This window comes from Notolepis coatsorum, assembly GCF_963971535.1.
Source record: "Notolepis coatsorum genome assembly, chromosome: 9".
Classification (NCBI taxonomy): Eukaryota; Metazoa; Chordata; class Actinopteri; order Aulopiformes; family Paralepididae; genus Notolepis; species Notolepis coatsorum.
The window spans coordinates 48,305,878-48,322,281 of NC_140173.1; the positions used below are offsets into that span (position 1 = coordinate 48,305,878).

General features: G+C 41.9%; 1 protein-coding gene across 1 annotated transcript in view; it reads left to right on the top strand.

Moving 5' to 3' along the window:
* The first annotated feature begins 206 nt into the window (after positions 1–206).
* Positions 207–16,404, top strand: part of fam204a (family with sequence similarity 204 member A) — a 64,940-nt gene continuing 48,742 nt past the window's right edge. The window contains exons 1-4 of the mRNA XM_084321333.1: positions 207–582; positions 8,404–8,488; positions 9,698–9,740; positions 15,449–15,551. Of these exons, the coding sequence (XP_084177459.1) occupies positions 328–582; positions 8,404–8,488; positions 9,698–9,740; positions 15,449–15,551 (486 nt within the window). The 5' untranslated portion in view covers positions 207–327. The remainder of the gene's footprint in view (positions 583–8,403; positions 8,489–9,697; positions 9,741–15,448; positions 15,552–16,404) is intronic.

The window sequence follows — 16,404 nt, forward strand, 5'->3', positions numbered from 1 at the left end:
CGACCTGGGCGCTGGGCGGCGGAAAATGAAAGGCGCATTACTGCACTCCACTACGGTACATTTTTGCACTGCTTGCTTGGCATAAAGCTACACGCAGTCCGGCAACTGTGGTACGTCTAGTTTGATTGGTTGATAGATTTAAAGAGAGACCAGTCGGGTGCCTTATTCCGTTAAGCGTCACACTGTTTACCCGGAAATGGGAACGATTACAGCGGTGTCAAGTTGTCAACATTGCTACCATGACGTAAAACACGTGTTACCTTCCTTTTTAATGTTTACAGTTAATGACATAGTCAAACAATCTTCGACAATAACCACTTGTTTAGTATGTACAGCGGACTTCTACCCCGGGGTTTGACAGAAGCTGACCTCAGTCCGGAGGAGGAGGAGGACGACGTTGCGGATTTGAAGAGCACATCTAGTAAAAGCTCTGTTGAAAAGTTGATCGAAGTTGAGGAGGGGAATAATAGTGGGTTAGTGGTAGATCATGTAGATTCGTCTTCCACTCCCGCCGCCACCCAAGAAAACGAGTCTCCGACGTGCAGTTTAACGTTACCCGGGATTCCACAGGAAACGTGGCAGGTATGTTGTCGCAGAGTGTTAGCCAGTGGGCAGGGTGGCTATGTTTGTATGAACTTGTTGAACTATCATGGCTTGCACTCACTCTAGCCAAACTCGAGTTGTATATATTAGTGTTTTTATAATTCGGACGGGCACTAGGCTAGCCCCAGAAAGATCCTGTCCGCCCAAAATAAATATCAAAACAGTATCAAGGGAGCACAGACTGATATGGCTCTAGTCTGACCTGTGCAGTCCTCGTCTCGTCGTTATAGCAGCGGCTGCTCCGTGGTCGCTCCAGCTGTACAGGACCGACGAGATGAAAGATGGAGTGTGTGCAGACTGTGCACCTGTGTACACAGTACAATGATGAAGGCGTTCCCGCTGCTACCGCGCCGTTAGAGGCGACGTTCAGAAACCTCCACCTGTTTTCTACCCAGAACAGAAGACGACAATGCTGCTTCCTCGTTGAAAACGCAGTTCCTAATTTATGCAAATGACATGTCGTCAGCTTGTGACTGCAACTTGTTCCTGTTTGCGGACGACTCGGCCCTGCTGGTCTCTGACAAGAACAAGTTGCAGGTTGAAAAAACCCTCAGCTCGGAACTGGCAGAATCTGCACCTGGCTCGCTGATAACAAACTATCTACAGGGGTGCAGTGTTAATTTCAGAAGTGCCTATACTCTGTTTAAATGACGTGATTGATTGATTGATTGAAAACTTTATTAACAGATTGCAGAATGGGTACAATACAGCACAGAAGAAATGATGTAAACTCCATGATCAAAACTGCTAAAAAAAAATCATCAATGACAAAACTGAGGAAAACAAAAATAAACCATGTGAACTTTGGAAATTACTCAATAATCAACTAGGCTGCAGTAAAAAACTTAAAACCAGGTTCTCAAACATAAACATACAGGCGGACAACACGCTCATCACAGACAAGCTGGATGTAGCCAATTACTTAAACACTTTCTTCACAAACATAGCCACAACACTGGTAAACAAACTACCCTCCCACTCAGGGCAGTATGGGGTAGAACACATAGTAGCATACTACAAGAACCTAGGTGTCCACAAAGACGACTTCAAACTGGAAATGGTAACTACAGATGAGGTACTCAAAAACCTTGAGCGCCCTCCAACCGAACAAGGCCACTGGTCATGACAACATCCCCTCCAAATTCCTCAGAGACTCAGCAGCCGCCATCACCCCAGTCATCACACACATAATAAACCTCTCCATAAAACAGGGACACGTCCCCAAGGACTTCAAAATTGCGAGAGTAACACCCCTGCACAAAAAGGGCAGCAAATTAGACCCAGGCAACTACCGCCCTGTTTCTATCCTTACATCCATCTCGAAAGTCATGGAAAAAATAGTATACGAACAGGTCGAAAAGTACCTTGCGGAAAAAAATCGAATCTACGAATTCCAATCCGGTTTCAGAACGTCCCACTCCACTGACACATGCCTTCTCTATTTGAACGACCACATCAAACAAGAGGTGGACGCGGGCAAATACTGCGGCATGGTCATGCTGGATCTACAAAAGGCCTTCGACACTGTCAATCACACCATTCTGATTGACAAGCTAAAAGCAATTGGTTTTGATAGTCTATCAGTGAGCTGGATACAATCCTACCTGGAGGGGAGAGAACAGATGGTGGAGGTAAACGGTACCCTATCCCCCCCCCCCCCCTCACAGTGAGCTGTGGTGTTCCACAAGGAAGCATACTAGGACCGCTACTCTTCCTAATTTATGCAAATGACATGTCGTCAGCTTGCGACTGCAACTTGTTCCTGTTTGCGGACGACTCAGCCCTGCTGGTCTCTGACAAGAACAAGTTACAGGTTGAAAAAGCCCTCAGCTCGGAACTAGGCAAAATCTGCATATGGCTTGCCGACAACAAACTATCATTACACATGGGCAAAACAGAGTCCATTCTCTTCGGTTCAAATAACAAACTCAGCAAGACCGACGGCTTCTCGGTTACAGTGGGTGACAATATTGTCACAAGGAAAGATGAAATTACCTACCTGGGTTCCATCCTAGAGGCTAATCTTTCCTGTGACAAAATGGCATCCAATGTAATAAAAAAAAGTCAACCAACGAACTCGATTCTTGTACCGGATCTCCTCTCTGGTAAACAAGAATACCCTGAAGACTCTGGCAGGAGCACTCATTCAAGGGTACTACGACTATGCTTGCACCTCATGGTACCAAAGCACCTCAAAAGCACTAAAAAACAAATTACAAACATCTCAAAACAAACTAGTCAGACTACTGCTTGACCTGACTCCTAGAACCCACCTCACCCCTGCCCACTTTGACAACCTAGGATGGCTTAGAGTAGACGACAGAGTACAGCAACTTGCAATGGGCCTGGTCTACAAGATACACTCCACGACCAAGGTACCCATGTACATGTCAAAATACTTCCCAAAGGTCAGTGAATACCATGATCACAACACCAGAGGGAGCTCCACAAATCATGTTAAACCCAGATTCGGCTCAAACAAGGGACTAAACACGTTTCGCAATTATGCCACATCAATGTGGAACGCCCTACCCAAAGCTGTAAAGGAATGTGAATCACTACCCACCTTCAAAAACACTCTCAAAAAACACCTATGGGAGACTGCAATTCGAAACTGGCCCCTACAAATGTCCTAACCCAGTTGTACAGTAAATGACCAAGTATGGCTTTGTCAGTAGTCCAATGTACAGTGTCCCCCACCCCAATCAATCAATCAGCTCACTACACACTTGTTTAAAGGGGAACTATCTTATAAATGGCCTTTTTCAGTGTTTAGCATTGTTTCCTAGCTATGTGGACTTATATTAATATGATCTATGTCTCTAATTCTCATATTGGCGCATTCTTCCAATTCTCCTCTCACAATATTCACCCTCACTGAACTGAGTCATCTGAAAATGTGCTGATTTGTGATGTCAGAGAGACTCAGCTGCATGAGACTCACACACTCCACACAGTTCCGAACACAGTGGTTGGAGCCCAGGCTCAAAACGGCTTAAGATCTTGAGGTAGAAAAATGCTGTTTTTGAGGACTTGATTAGAAATACAAAACAATGAATTAAAAAAAAAATAATAATTACAGAGGTGTTCCATAAACTCACAGGAATTGTGTAAAAGTGCCCAAATAGTGAAAGAAATAGTAAAATAGTTCCCCTTTAAGGGGATGCAGACCAGAGAAAGACTTTCATCTTGTTTACATCAGGGTCCCCCATTTTCAATTCATCAGGACATATATGACATACATGACATACAGATAGACAGTACTGCTACATATATACATTTATGACATACCAGATTTGCAAATACAGTACTGTTTGTGATACAAAAAGAGTCCAGAAAAGGGAGTATATACATTTGACGTAAAAACTGTACATTGGAGGAGGTTGGGTGGGGTTGTGTGGGGGGGGGGGGGGGGGGGGGGGGTTGGGTAGGGAGGGGTTGGGGAGGGAAACACTGTACAACTGTACAAGCAAAACTGTACATTGGGATATTGACAACCATTCTAGGTAATTTACATTGGAGGGGGGGGGGGGAACACTGTACAAACAAGCAAAACTGTACATTGGAATATTGACAACCATACTAGGTAAATTACTCTACTGTAATAATTACTGTATTGGAGGGGGTTGGGTTAGGACATTTACAGGGGCCAGTTTCTAATTGCAGTCTCCCGTAGGTGTTCCTTGAGAGTGGTTTTGAAAGTGGGTAGTAAGTAAGTAAGTAAGTAAGTATTTATAAAGCACCTTTCATACATGTCATGTAGCTCAAAGTGCTGTACACAATTATAGGCATATATAACGATAAAAGCAATAAAGTCATAGTGATCAGTTAAGATCAATGTTAAAAAAAAATAATAATAATAATAATAATAATAGTAACGTAAAAATGAAAATAACGTAAAAACAGTCATTTGCTTACCAGTTTGGGAGAACAGGTCCGCACAAACATTTCCGCTCAGTGGCAACCGGAAGTGCACTAAACCAATGCACTTGTATGGTAGGTAGCAATGTTTAGGTCTTATAATGCTAGTGTAGTTACGTTTTTATCAGTGGTCATAGTTGGGTCCATAGTGCTCACATTCCTTTACAGCTTTGGGTAGGGCGTTCCACATTTTACTTACTTACTTAAGCCTTTGCACTCCCTGCGGAGCATAGGCCACTGACGATTTCTTTCCATGTTGCACGGTTTTTGGCCTCCCGAACGATGTTGTGCCATCCCAGTCCAGCCTCTTTCATTTCCCCTTCCCAAGAACGGCGCCAGGTGTTTCGAGGCCTGCCGCGTTTCCTCTTTCCAGGTGGGTTCCATCGTAGGGCTTGCCGGGTAATGTTTGTGTCTTCCTTTCTCAGGGTATGGCCTATCCACATCCACGTTCTCTTCTTTATTTCTTCTGGCGGGGGTAGTTGTTTTGTGCACTCCCACAGGTCCAGATTTGTAATGGCATTTGGCCATCTCACTCTTAGAATGCGGCGGAGGCAGGAATTTATGAAGGACTGTACTTTCTGCCTCAGCCCTACGGTTGTCTTCCAGGTCTCCGAGCCATACAGGAGGACTGATTAACATTGGAGTTAAATGTGGCATAATTGCGAAACGTGTTTAGTCCCTTGTTTGAGCCGAATCTGGGTTTAACATGATTTGTGGAGCTCCCTCTGGTGTTGTGATCGTGGTATTCACTGACCTTTGGGAACAGGGGAGGAAATTAGGCCACTTTACTGGCCAAATGCTAGTATTTTTTACGTTTGGCTGGTAAAAAAAATCAGATACCCGCCAGTTGGCTGGTAAGCCAAAAAGTTAGTTTCCTCCCCTGCTGGCGAGTATACAAAAAAATAAAACATTCTGCAATCACTGCACTGGCAAACGGTGCGCGTCTTCTGAGTGTTCGCTTTAGTTGACAGTGCCACGAGAGCACTGCACAAGACCACCCGCGGACATATAATGTTTAATAAACGTTTGCGCAGTACTGGCCAACCCGCGGACATATAATAATAAAAGTCCTGCGGTACTAGGCTAGCCATCAGGAGCACTCGCAAACAGATAACGTTAAACACAGCAGAAGATGGAAAACAGACAGACTGACCAACGGGGAACTGCATCCAACCCTAGCACAACCCTCGAGTATAAGTTACTAAGGACACATTTAAATCAGAGGTGTAATGTTAGTCTACTGGAACTGTATACAGTGGTTAGCTTCTAGTTAGCGTTTTTGCTATAGCTGCTTGCTAGCTAACGTTAGCCCCGTGTGCTCAAAGCAGCCAGCTAGGTGTATCTGTTATGACTATAATGTTTCCAAAAAAGCACCGGACTACGACGTAAGGTTAGACATTTTATTTCATGCTCAAAAGCCCCTGGCTTGCACATCGCAGTCACGAAAGGGGCTAGCTCAACCAGTGCACTGTGCACAACAGCACACCAACCCAACTGACGTTACCACAACACTTGACGGTACTTCACAGCACTGTCGTAAGACCACCGTGCTGTCTTAAAGGCACAGTGTGCCTACCCAGATGCATACACAACATTGACGCGGCTTGACATACAAAGAAGTAATTATCACAATTAGCGATTTTTTTTGTCTGGTAAAAAATCTGTTTGGCTGGTAAAAAAAATCAGATACTCGCCAGTTGGCTGGTAAGCCAAAAAGTTAGTTTCCTCCCCTGTTTGGGAAGTATTTTGACATGTACATGGGTACCTTGGTCGTGTAGTGTATCTTGTAGACCAGGCCCATTGCAAGTTGCTGTACTCTGTCGTCTACTCTAAGCCATTCTAGGTTGTCAAAGTGGGCAGGGGTGAGGTGGGTTCTAGGAGTCAGGTCAAGCAGTAGTCTGACCAGTTTGTTTTGAGATGTTTGTAATTTAGTTTTTAGCGCCTTTGAGGTGCTTTGGTACCATGAGGTGCAAGCATAGTCGTAGTACCCTTGAATGAGTGCTCCTGCCAGAGTCTTCAGGGTATTCTTGTTTACCAGAGAGGAGATCCGGTACAAGAATCGAGTTTGTTGATTGACTTTTTTTTATTACATTGGATGCCATTTTGTCACAGGAGAGATTAGCCTCTAGGATGGAACCCAGGTAGGTAATTTCATCTTTCCTTGTGACAATATTGTCACCCACTGTAACTGAGAAGCCGTCGGTCTTGCAGAGTTTGTTATTTGAACCGAAGAGAATGGACTCTGTTTTGCCCATGTGTAATGATAGTTTGTTATCAGCGAGCCATATGCAGATTTTGTCTAGTTCCGAGCTGAGGGTTTTTTCAACCTGTAACTTGTTCTTGTCAGAGACCAGCAGGGCTGAGTCGTCCACAAACAGGAACAAGTTGCAGTCACAAGCTGACGACATGTCATTTGCATAAATTAGGAACAGTAGCGGTCCTAGTATGCTTCCTTGTGGAACACCACAGCTCACTGTGAGGGGGGGGGGGGGGGGGGGTCTGGTACCGTTTACCTCCACCATCTGTTCCCTCCCCTCATGGTAGGATTGCATCCAGCTCACTGATAATAATAATAATAATAATGACTTGGATTTATATAGCGCTCTTCATGACACCCAGAGCGCTTCACAGAGTCCATTATTCGTTCATACACAGTCATACCGGTGGTGGTAAGCTACAATTGCAGCCAGAGCTGCCCTGAGGCAGACTCACGGAAGCGTGGCGAATAATCATCGCCTACGGCCCCTCCGACCACCACCAACATTCATTCACATGCATACACATTCATACGAGGCAAGTAGGTTAAGTGTCTTGCCCAAGGACACAACGGCAAAACCAAAACCAATTGCTTTTAGCTTGTCAATTGCTTTTAGCTTGTCAATCAGAATGGAGTGATTGACAGCGTCGAAGGCCTTTTGTAGGTCCAGCATGACCATGCCGCAGTATTTGCCCGCGTCCACCTCTTGTTTGATGTGGTCGTTCAAATAGAGAAGGCATGTGTCAGTGGAGTGGGATGTTCTGAAGCCAGATTGGAATTCGTACATTCGATTTTTTTCCGCTAGGTACTTTTCGACCTGTTCGTAGACTATTTTTTCCATGACTTTCGAGATGGAGGTGAGAATAGAAACAGGGCGGTAGTTGCCTGGGTCTAATTTGCTGCCCTTTTTGTGCAGAGGGGTCACCCTCGCAATTTTGAAGTCCTTGGGGACGTGTCCCTGTTTTATGGAGAGGTTTATTATGTGTGTGATGACTGGTTTGATGGCGGCTGCTGAGTCTCTTGGAGGGGATACACGCATAATATGTTCCCTCGCGTGCGCACAGAACGGATGATTATTATGCATAAATAGTAGGAAACATGTTTGTATAGGAAATTACTAGTTTTAGTTTAGTTTTTGTAAATATTGCCTTGAAATAGAGAAGCTGAAAAAGGTAACAGGATGTAGCATTCAATATATAAAGAAATTATATTGTCAACAGATATGGTTGAAAAACAAACAATGTTTTAAATGTAATTGTAGATACAATATTGTAGTTACAATTTCTTTAATTGAATTAACTTAAACTAGAAAAGTAAATACAAACTAAATTAACAATGTAACTTACAGTTTACAGAAGGACAGTTTCCTTCTGAAGCACAACTTAAGAAATGTCTCATCCTTCCAGTCGGGACCACTTTTGTGATACTCTACTGATGGTGTCATTATATATTATTTAGATAGTCAATAAGGCGTGATTATATGATGTATATTATAAATCAAATCAAACTACCCAGTGAAATATTGAGTGTGAAGGTAATAGTGTGAGGCCTTGGTGGAGGTCTGCACTCAACTGTGTGCATTCTTCTACTTGCTCATGTGATTGTGTTTTGCATGATCTAAGAGGTTCCAAGAGCTACAGAAGAAGAAAGACGAGATCAACAGGACAAAAGAGCCCAGGAGAAGAAAGAGAAGAAGACACAAGAAAGGTCTTGATGAAACCATAAATAGAGCTCCAAAGTGCCTGTCCCTATAGACCTGTTCGCTGTATATGCCAGACTCGGTGTGCGCGTGTCACCGGAGCAGAAAGGAATGTAATCCTGGTCAGAACAACGGGGCAGACTACAATATATTTGCATTTGTTAGCCATGCTAGCGATCTAAACAATCAATCCATGCCAAAGCTAGATATGTAAAAGGTGAAAGACTCGCACTAACAGCCATGCTGATTTGGCAAAATGACATCCAGCCGTTTTCGTTTTAAACAACTTTTAGTCAGGGGAGTGCCATGGTTTCTCCATAGAGCCCCGTCATGTTCTTTTGGCGCAGCAGCTCGCGCAGGTCCAGGACAACTTAGTCACGTCACGTGACTCAGTTGGTATTGCTGATTGGCTCGAACACAGTTTGTTTGTAAACAACGAACAGGTCTATGGTCCCAGAAAGGTTTTCTCTATTTATTAGGGATGGGTACCTTTCACATTTGAACCGATACCGGTACCTGTGAATCGATACCAGTACCCAACGGTACCTTTTTTCGGTACTTTAGTCTCAAGAAATTTAATTTACCTACCTCAGTCGTAAAAAAAAAAATCCAAACTTCAAATAACTACAATTTCGACAGTTTTCGGCTTGTCATTGCTCCGACTGCTTTGTTGTTGAATCAAGTCAAATCCTAGGTAAGCATATATTGTGCGTGTGAACGTTGACATGGAAAAAAAAAAGCAAAAAAAAAAAATACATTTTTTTTTATTTATTTTTTTATTTTATTTTCGGTTTCTCACTTGATTCGATACTCGGTAGTACCGACGTGTTTCGGTTCGGTGCCTCAAAAGTACCGAATTCGGTACCCATCCCTACTATTTATATAGTATTCGATCGAAGACATCTTGTCGCAGTCAACTTGATTGTAATCAAATAGCAGGGGGTTATCATTGAATGACAACCGTGGCCAATGAGCTGTGGCTCTGAATAGATCCCTTTTTTTGTCAATGTCATCTTATAGGCAAAACTCTGTTTCTATATCCAAAATCTGTGTGCATATTATTTTGAGTTGAATTCAGAGTTATCTCTCAAAACGTGAAATGGGCACATCACACACCACAGGCATGTAACACATCTCACATCTCTACTAGGAAGTGTTGCTTTTAAATAACCTACATTTACATGTAGCTAACGGTTTATTTGTGTGCTTTTTAACAGATAATGATCATGGGACAGAAAGCAAAGAATCAACAGAGAAAAGGTAAACTTTACAATATTAATGTTTTTCTCTCCCCGTACATTTGGCAAAATTGAACACAGAGGACAAATCCCTGGTACATGTAAAATGTACTTGGCAATAAAGAGATTCTATTCCATTCTATTTCTAGCGCACATGAGCTGACTCTATGGTGGCCTCACGGGCCAGAAAGAATCTTGCAAGTTGCTTACAACACAGGATTTGTCTGGAATCTTATTCTCATTCGATGGCTAGGAATAAAGTGGGCCTGGCATCAGATTTCTGACGCAAGCTAGCAGATGCAGCAGAATCATAAACAACAATGGCAGTTGACAGACTGACTGCAGCAGTGTGAGTTGATCACTGAAGTTATAGCTTCTGTTTTTAGCCTACAAGAATTGGATTACCATCCATGTAATAAACAAGGACACTCTGTCATAGATGCGAAGCATTCTCGTATATATATATTATATATATATATTCAACTGGTCCGACACAAGTGCCCCTGCCTGTCTCTCCTCCAAATCACCAAAGCCAATAGCAAAACACGACATGTCCCAGTAACTTGAATACTCATCTAATGTAGCTACAGTTTAAACATGGATCAGAATGTCAGTAGCTTAAATACTTTGCGCAATCAAAGTGGTTGCACCACAAAGACAAGTTACAGTAACTCCAATTAACAACTAAATACTAGTGGTGGGACTCGCATTTTAAACGCATATCAATATTTGATGCGAAAATCTAAATCTTTCAATTCAAATGGATTTGGTATACAAGTGAATCAATGAATATACATTATTTACGTTTAAGTTGTTTACTTGTTTATTAGCTACTACACGGATCAACTGATAAATGCAATTTTTAACAAAGTGCAGCAATTTTAGGAATAATATATAGCGTAAAGGACCTTTTGTAAACTCAAGCACTTTCAAGGTAAAAGTAAAATGCAGTACTTTCAAGTATTATAGAACAGTTGATCATTGGAAAAAACGTCTTGATTGATCTCAATTTCTCTTATTTTTTCACTGTTAGCCCCCTATTCATCCTCTGAAGCAAACAGCAGGAGGCTCTTCATATTAGCTGGCTCCTCTGTGGGTTCTGGAGTGACCCTGTTGGGTTCTTCTCACAACAGTGCCTCAAATATCTGCAGTAGATAGTTTAGGAAAGTGATTAATTATTGTACCAATTAACAGTCGATAAAATTTTTATTTCCAATAAAAACAGCAGCAACGTTTTACTATTGTGATCAATATTCAGACCCACTCCTATCCGAGCTCTGGGAGGGTCATCAAGGAGAACCTGCCTGTTCTCAGTCCTTGCCCCAAAATGGTGGAATGAACTACCCACCCCAGTTAGGACAGCCGAAACCCATCCAATCTTTCGCCGTCGACTAAAGACGCACTTCTTCAACTATTATCTGAAATAATATATTTTTTTTTAATGTCTAACCCTAACTAACCTTACTGTCATGCACTTGTCCTAATAAATTAACCTACACTGTAGCACTCAACACTTTGATGAACATTGTTACTCAGCTGATAGAGTTGTGCCCTTCCTGATGACTTGTCGTACAGAACTTGTAAGTCGCTTTGGATAAAAGCGTCAGCTAAATGACTAAATGTAAATGTAAATGTAAATGTATATTCAGTACATTTAATTTTGGAAAAGCAATTTAATTTATATTTCACTAATTCACTGTAGATTCACAAAGCTTTAATGGACAGTAACTTGTAATAAATCCCATTAATAAAACAGTTCTTGTTGTGGGTGGGTTTTTGTTTACCTGCATGGTTCAAGGAGGGTCTACTCAGCTTCTGTATTTTGGTGGTCTGTGTCCATGGCAATCCAGCGAGCCAGCCAGTGTGTAGCATTAGCTCTAGCATCCACATTAGTTGCAACATTCTTAGCATTGAGTAAAGTAGGCTTGAAATGCTCCGGTGATATGCAAAGTCTTTGCAAACACAACCGTTCTCGAAAAAAAAACTTCCATCTCCCATTCAACCGGCCAAGCAACGCAGTCTCAACTTTTCCCATGATAGCCTACAACTGTCTGACATCACCCAATGCACGCTGTGCAATGGTATAAACGGTATGCTTTGATTGAAAACATTATTATCAGATTGCAGAATGGGTACAATACAGTACAGCTCAATACAACTGCTAAGAGGATGAAGACCAGAAAAAGACTTTAGTCTTGTTTACACAAGGGAACTCGTCCACTGAGAAACATTCCGCGGTGCAAAAGAATTATAAAGTGCGCGAAAATGCGTCTTCTTTTTTTACGTAAAATTTTTTCTGTAGTTAAGGGGAGACACTGCAGGTGAATAGGCAAATATACTTTTTTTGTTGATTTTGAGATTTTGTTATATTTTGCTTCCTAAACATGTCTTCTATGAAACTAGTGACAATAAAACGTCAATAACACACATTTAGTTGTTTATTTTACTTCATTTTGCCTTATTGCATCCATAAATGTGCACATATTTAATGGGGAAGTGCCTCATTTGCATATATAAACATAAAATTCTGAAAACTTGCAATATATTTTTTCTTAGTTTATATGTACATAACAAACTGGGAAAGTTTCATAGTGATATCTATTCAAACATTTTTTGCCTATTAGGGGGTACTACACTGTACTACACTGTGTGTAGCCTGTGTGTAGTTCTGTTCAGTTCAATTATTTATATTGAATTATTATTATTATTATTCAGTTATCAGGCATGTGTTTAGGTTGTCTATTACTAATGGTTTGATTAGGTATTGTGTTTGTAAATATCTGTTTCAAAAAAAAAAAGTATGGCATTTTACAATACAGAACTTTGAAGGCGTTTTCCCAAAAATGACTTTTAAGAGTTTTTCCTCATACTCTGAGCCAGAAATCTCCACTTCAGTAACACTCACATACACCAAACCTTCCAGTTCTATTCATATCTATGTTCTGAAGGTATTTACAGAAGGGTTTGTTGATATCGCATTCATACCCTGATTTATATCACATTTTATTCCTAAAAACATGGCGAAATATGGAATTTTACCATAAAAATGGACTGAATGGAGTATTTTCTGATTTATGGAGTGATAAAAAGAGATATCCAAAATCCCCTCTGTAATAACCTTTGGCTCTAATATGTCAACAAAACTAAACTATAATTTTGAAAATGGCTTTATCCAATGTTCAGATTTCTGTCCTGGAATTATATGCAAATTATTGCATATTTAAGTAGATTATTCCTCATTTGCATATTTAAACATACAATTTCAGAAAACTTGTAATACAAAAAAAGTCTTGTCTTAATATAAGTAATCAACTGGGGAAGTTTCATTGTGATATCTATTAGTTAATTTTTTTACCCTATTCACCTGTAGTGTCTCGCCTTAATTCATCAAAATGAATGCGATAAAGTCCCAGCCCTACTAAATACGCATACCCTAGTTGAGTGAGAGCCCTTTTTTCTCTCTCCTCCAAATACTTAGCTAACGTAGCTACTACAGTATAAACATGGCTCAGAATGTTAGCCTGGCATGGTTTGAATACTGTGTTAAGCAGACTAGCACTAGCAGACTGGGGTACACCACCCGAATCTGTATAAATAGCAGAGTTGATAAGTAGCTAGTTCAGAAGTGTAGTATAGCAAAGCTAATGCTAACCGTTCATGTAAGTGAATGGAAAATAGCTACTCATTCAATGTATGTAGCAATGTATCTTAGCAACATTATCAATGGGTGCATTAAGTATTTGAGCGGCTCATCTTCGCTCAGAGCGAAAAGCGCACTTAAAGGCCTGAATATACTTCCTGTGTCCGCAGATGCGTGTTGGTGCACGTTGGTACGCGTGACGTAATTTGCGTCATTTTCGTCAACGCTCTTGTGTGCACGGACGTCGGATCCGTGTCCGTGTGCACGCTTCCGGACACCAAACACGGTGTCAGTTTTCGAGTATGTTGGGGCCTTGAAGCCCTCAACATACTCGAGAAGTCGGCGTGCATATCCGTGCGCATATCCGCATACCAACGCGCATCTGCGGACATGGGAAGTATATTCAGGCCTTGACGCGCCACTCGGTTCCGCTCACTCTGAGCCGCTCAGAGCGTTGTTGAGCACTTTCTGGGCTCAGTATACAGAAGAAATGGATCCTACACATCCGACGCCCTTACATTTGTCAAATGCGGATGGGGCAGTTGCTCAGCAGAATGTTACGTGATAAAAAAGAATTTGCTCAGCGCTCATTATGAGCATTCTCACCGCGAGCGCTCAGTTACTTAACGCACCCAATGTTAGCTATGTACCTTAGTAACATTAGCAACGTACGTTAGCAACGTTAGTAACTAGGTGCTAAAAGTAAACAGGACTCATGGTGCTGTCATGCAGTTGGACTCATGTTACTGCGATAAGCCATTCTTTCCATGAGCTTCACGGCGTGATTTGACGTCGATGTCAACCTAATGTCACTGATATAGTATAGAGTGTTTGGTCAGTAACATGGGTCTCCCAGTCCCTCCACTCTGCAGTAAACACTAAATAAATGTTCTGGTAAACCTGTTCCCACTTTATCCAATCAGGAGAGAGAACTCCATCGGGCGGCCGGGTAGTGCAGCGGACTAAGCGTCTGCCTACCACCACAGAGACAATGGGATCGAATCCAACTGTGGTGCTTCCAGGTTGGCCGACCGTCCATACTAACACAATTGGCAGTGTTAGAGGGTGGGAAACCCGGCGTGGGTGGGTCCTGGTCGTTGTAAACAGCGACTCCTACAGTTCGGTCGGGGTGCCTGCACAGCAAGGGAAGGATCTAGGAAAGGTAGTGTGACCTTCCACACGTTACACTCTCCCAGTGAGAGTCCGCGCTGCCAGGTGAAAAGAAGTGGTGGGCTGGGTACACATGTGTCGGAAGAAGCATGTGATAGTCTCCGCCCTCCCAGACCGACGGTAGGGGGTAGAGTGCGCAACAACCAGGAAGGGGATTGGGAATTGGCATAACGACTAACATTGGGAGGGGAGAAAAACGGAAAAAGAAAGGAGGAAAAAGATAATAATAAAAAAAAGGAGAGAGAACTCCAACACTGCCAAAAATGGTCTGACACAAATAAGAAATAAAAACTAGTTTTAAGCAAATATGAGCTTGAAATTTGGCTTGGCAAGATTTCTGGAAATAAGTAAAAATATCTAGGGTTATCAGAAAATGTATATTCTGTTTACTGCAGAGCGGAGGGACTGGGAGACCCATGTTACTGACCAAACACTCTATCAGTGATGGCTGTCGGCATGTACTGTAGAGCTATTTAACACTATCTTAACAAAATAAAATACCACTTACAGCACCTTTAAAAATTGAATGTGTATTATAAAAAGAATGATAATAATTAAAGAATATCTATGTATTGACTAGGGCAGCACTGCAGGTCTGTCGAGATATTTGATTAATTGAGGGTAGACTATAGTAATAGTCAGACGCTATTATCATCTATTGATATATTGACCTATCTTAAGCCCCCTGCCCTCTTTTCATGATCCTCCAATCACAACTGTTACTTCCCTCGGACCAAACCAAAGGGGCTTGACATAGGTCACTTGTCTGTATTACTTATTTAGTATCAATACCGTGATGGAGATGAGCTTTTAAAGACGGCAAATGTTTAGGGCTTCATGCCATGCCTAGTTATGTCCCTGGTAAACACTGCAGGGCCATGAAATGACCATTAACATCTATTTCCCTCCCTCCTCTGCAGAGAGCGTGGACTAGAACAGGAGAAGCACTGGGATGGGCTTAAGCAGTATTTCAACGTCAACGATAGGTTCCAGCCTCCTCCGTGCAGCAGGCCCCCTCCCAAGGTAACAAAGACTTCTGTCATCTAGCTTGTCTACTTAGGTTTAATGCCAGCGCTATCGTGCTTAGTGTCAACACATTAGCATTCTTTTTCTTCGCCACGCCAATGCATCTCCTTATTGTTTCATTCGATACGACAGGTGGATTACGAGAATCCTGTGCGATAGTTCAACCTGACGCAGAGAAGAATGCAGAAGATTATAATTAGGCGACGTTTAATGATAAGATTAGGAAGATTCTCTCGCCTCTCTCTACAGTGGGTGAGATTAAAGTCAGATGTAGATTTCCTCTGACAAGGAAGTGCAGGATCTGAGTAGTTTTTTTTCTTTCTTTCTTCCCTTTTAACCCTTTCACTACCACACTACAGAAGGTTAACCCTTTCCTACCACACTACAGAACCATTTGGTAGTGTGGTAGTGAAAGGGTTAAAGCAGAGTAACCACAACTCAATTAGTTAATGGCAAAAGGTACATTAATTAAATCTAGGGCATTTGAATTGATGATACGATACTAATGAGACGTTTGCCAATCAACACTACAGAATTTAGTCCCAAGCAGCAGATTTAGAAAATCGACTTCTTCCTTTCACTTCATATATTGCTGCACTGAAGAGATGAATACACAATTTTGAGCAATACCATGCAAATCGCAAATGAAGCAACATAATACGATGAACATTATGGCTAACCCTATAAATGAAAAGTGCCCAATTCAATTGGAAATCCTTTTAATGGCTATTTGCAGTATTATTTTGAGCTCAATTTATCTCAAAGCACCATAAAATTGAGTTTTTGCTGATTTCTGCCCTCCTTTTGAGAAGAGCAGGCCTACTCTGAATGGACGAGGAAGTGATTAACA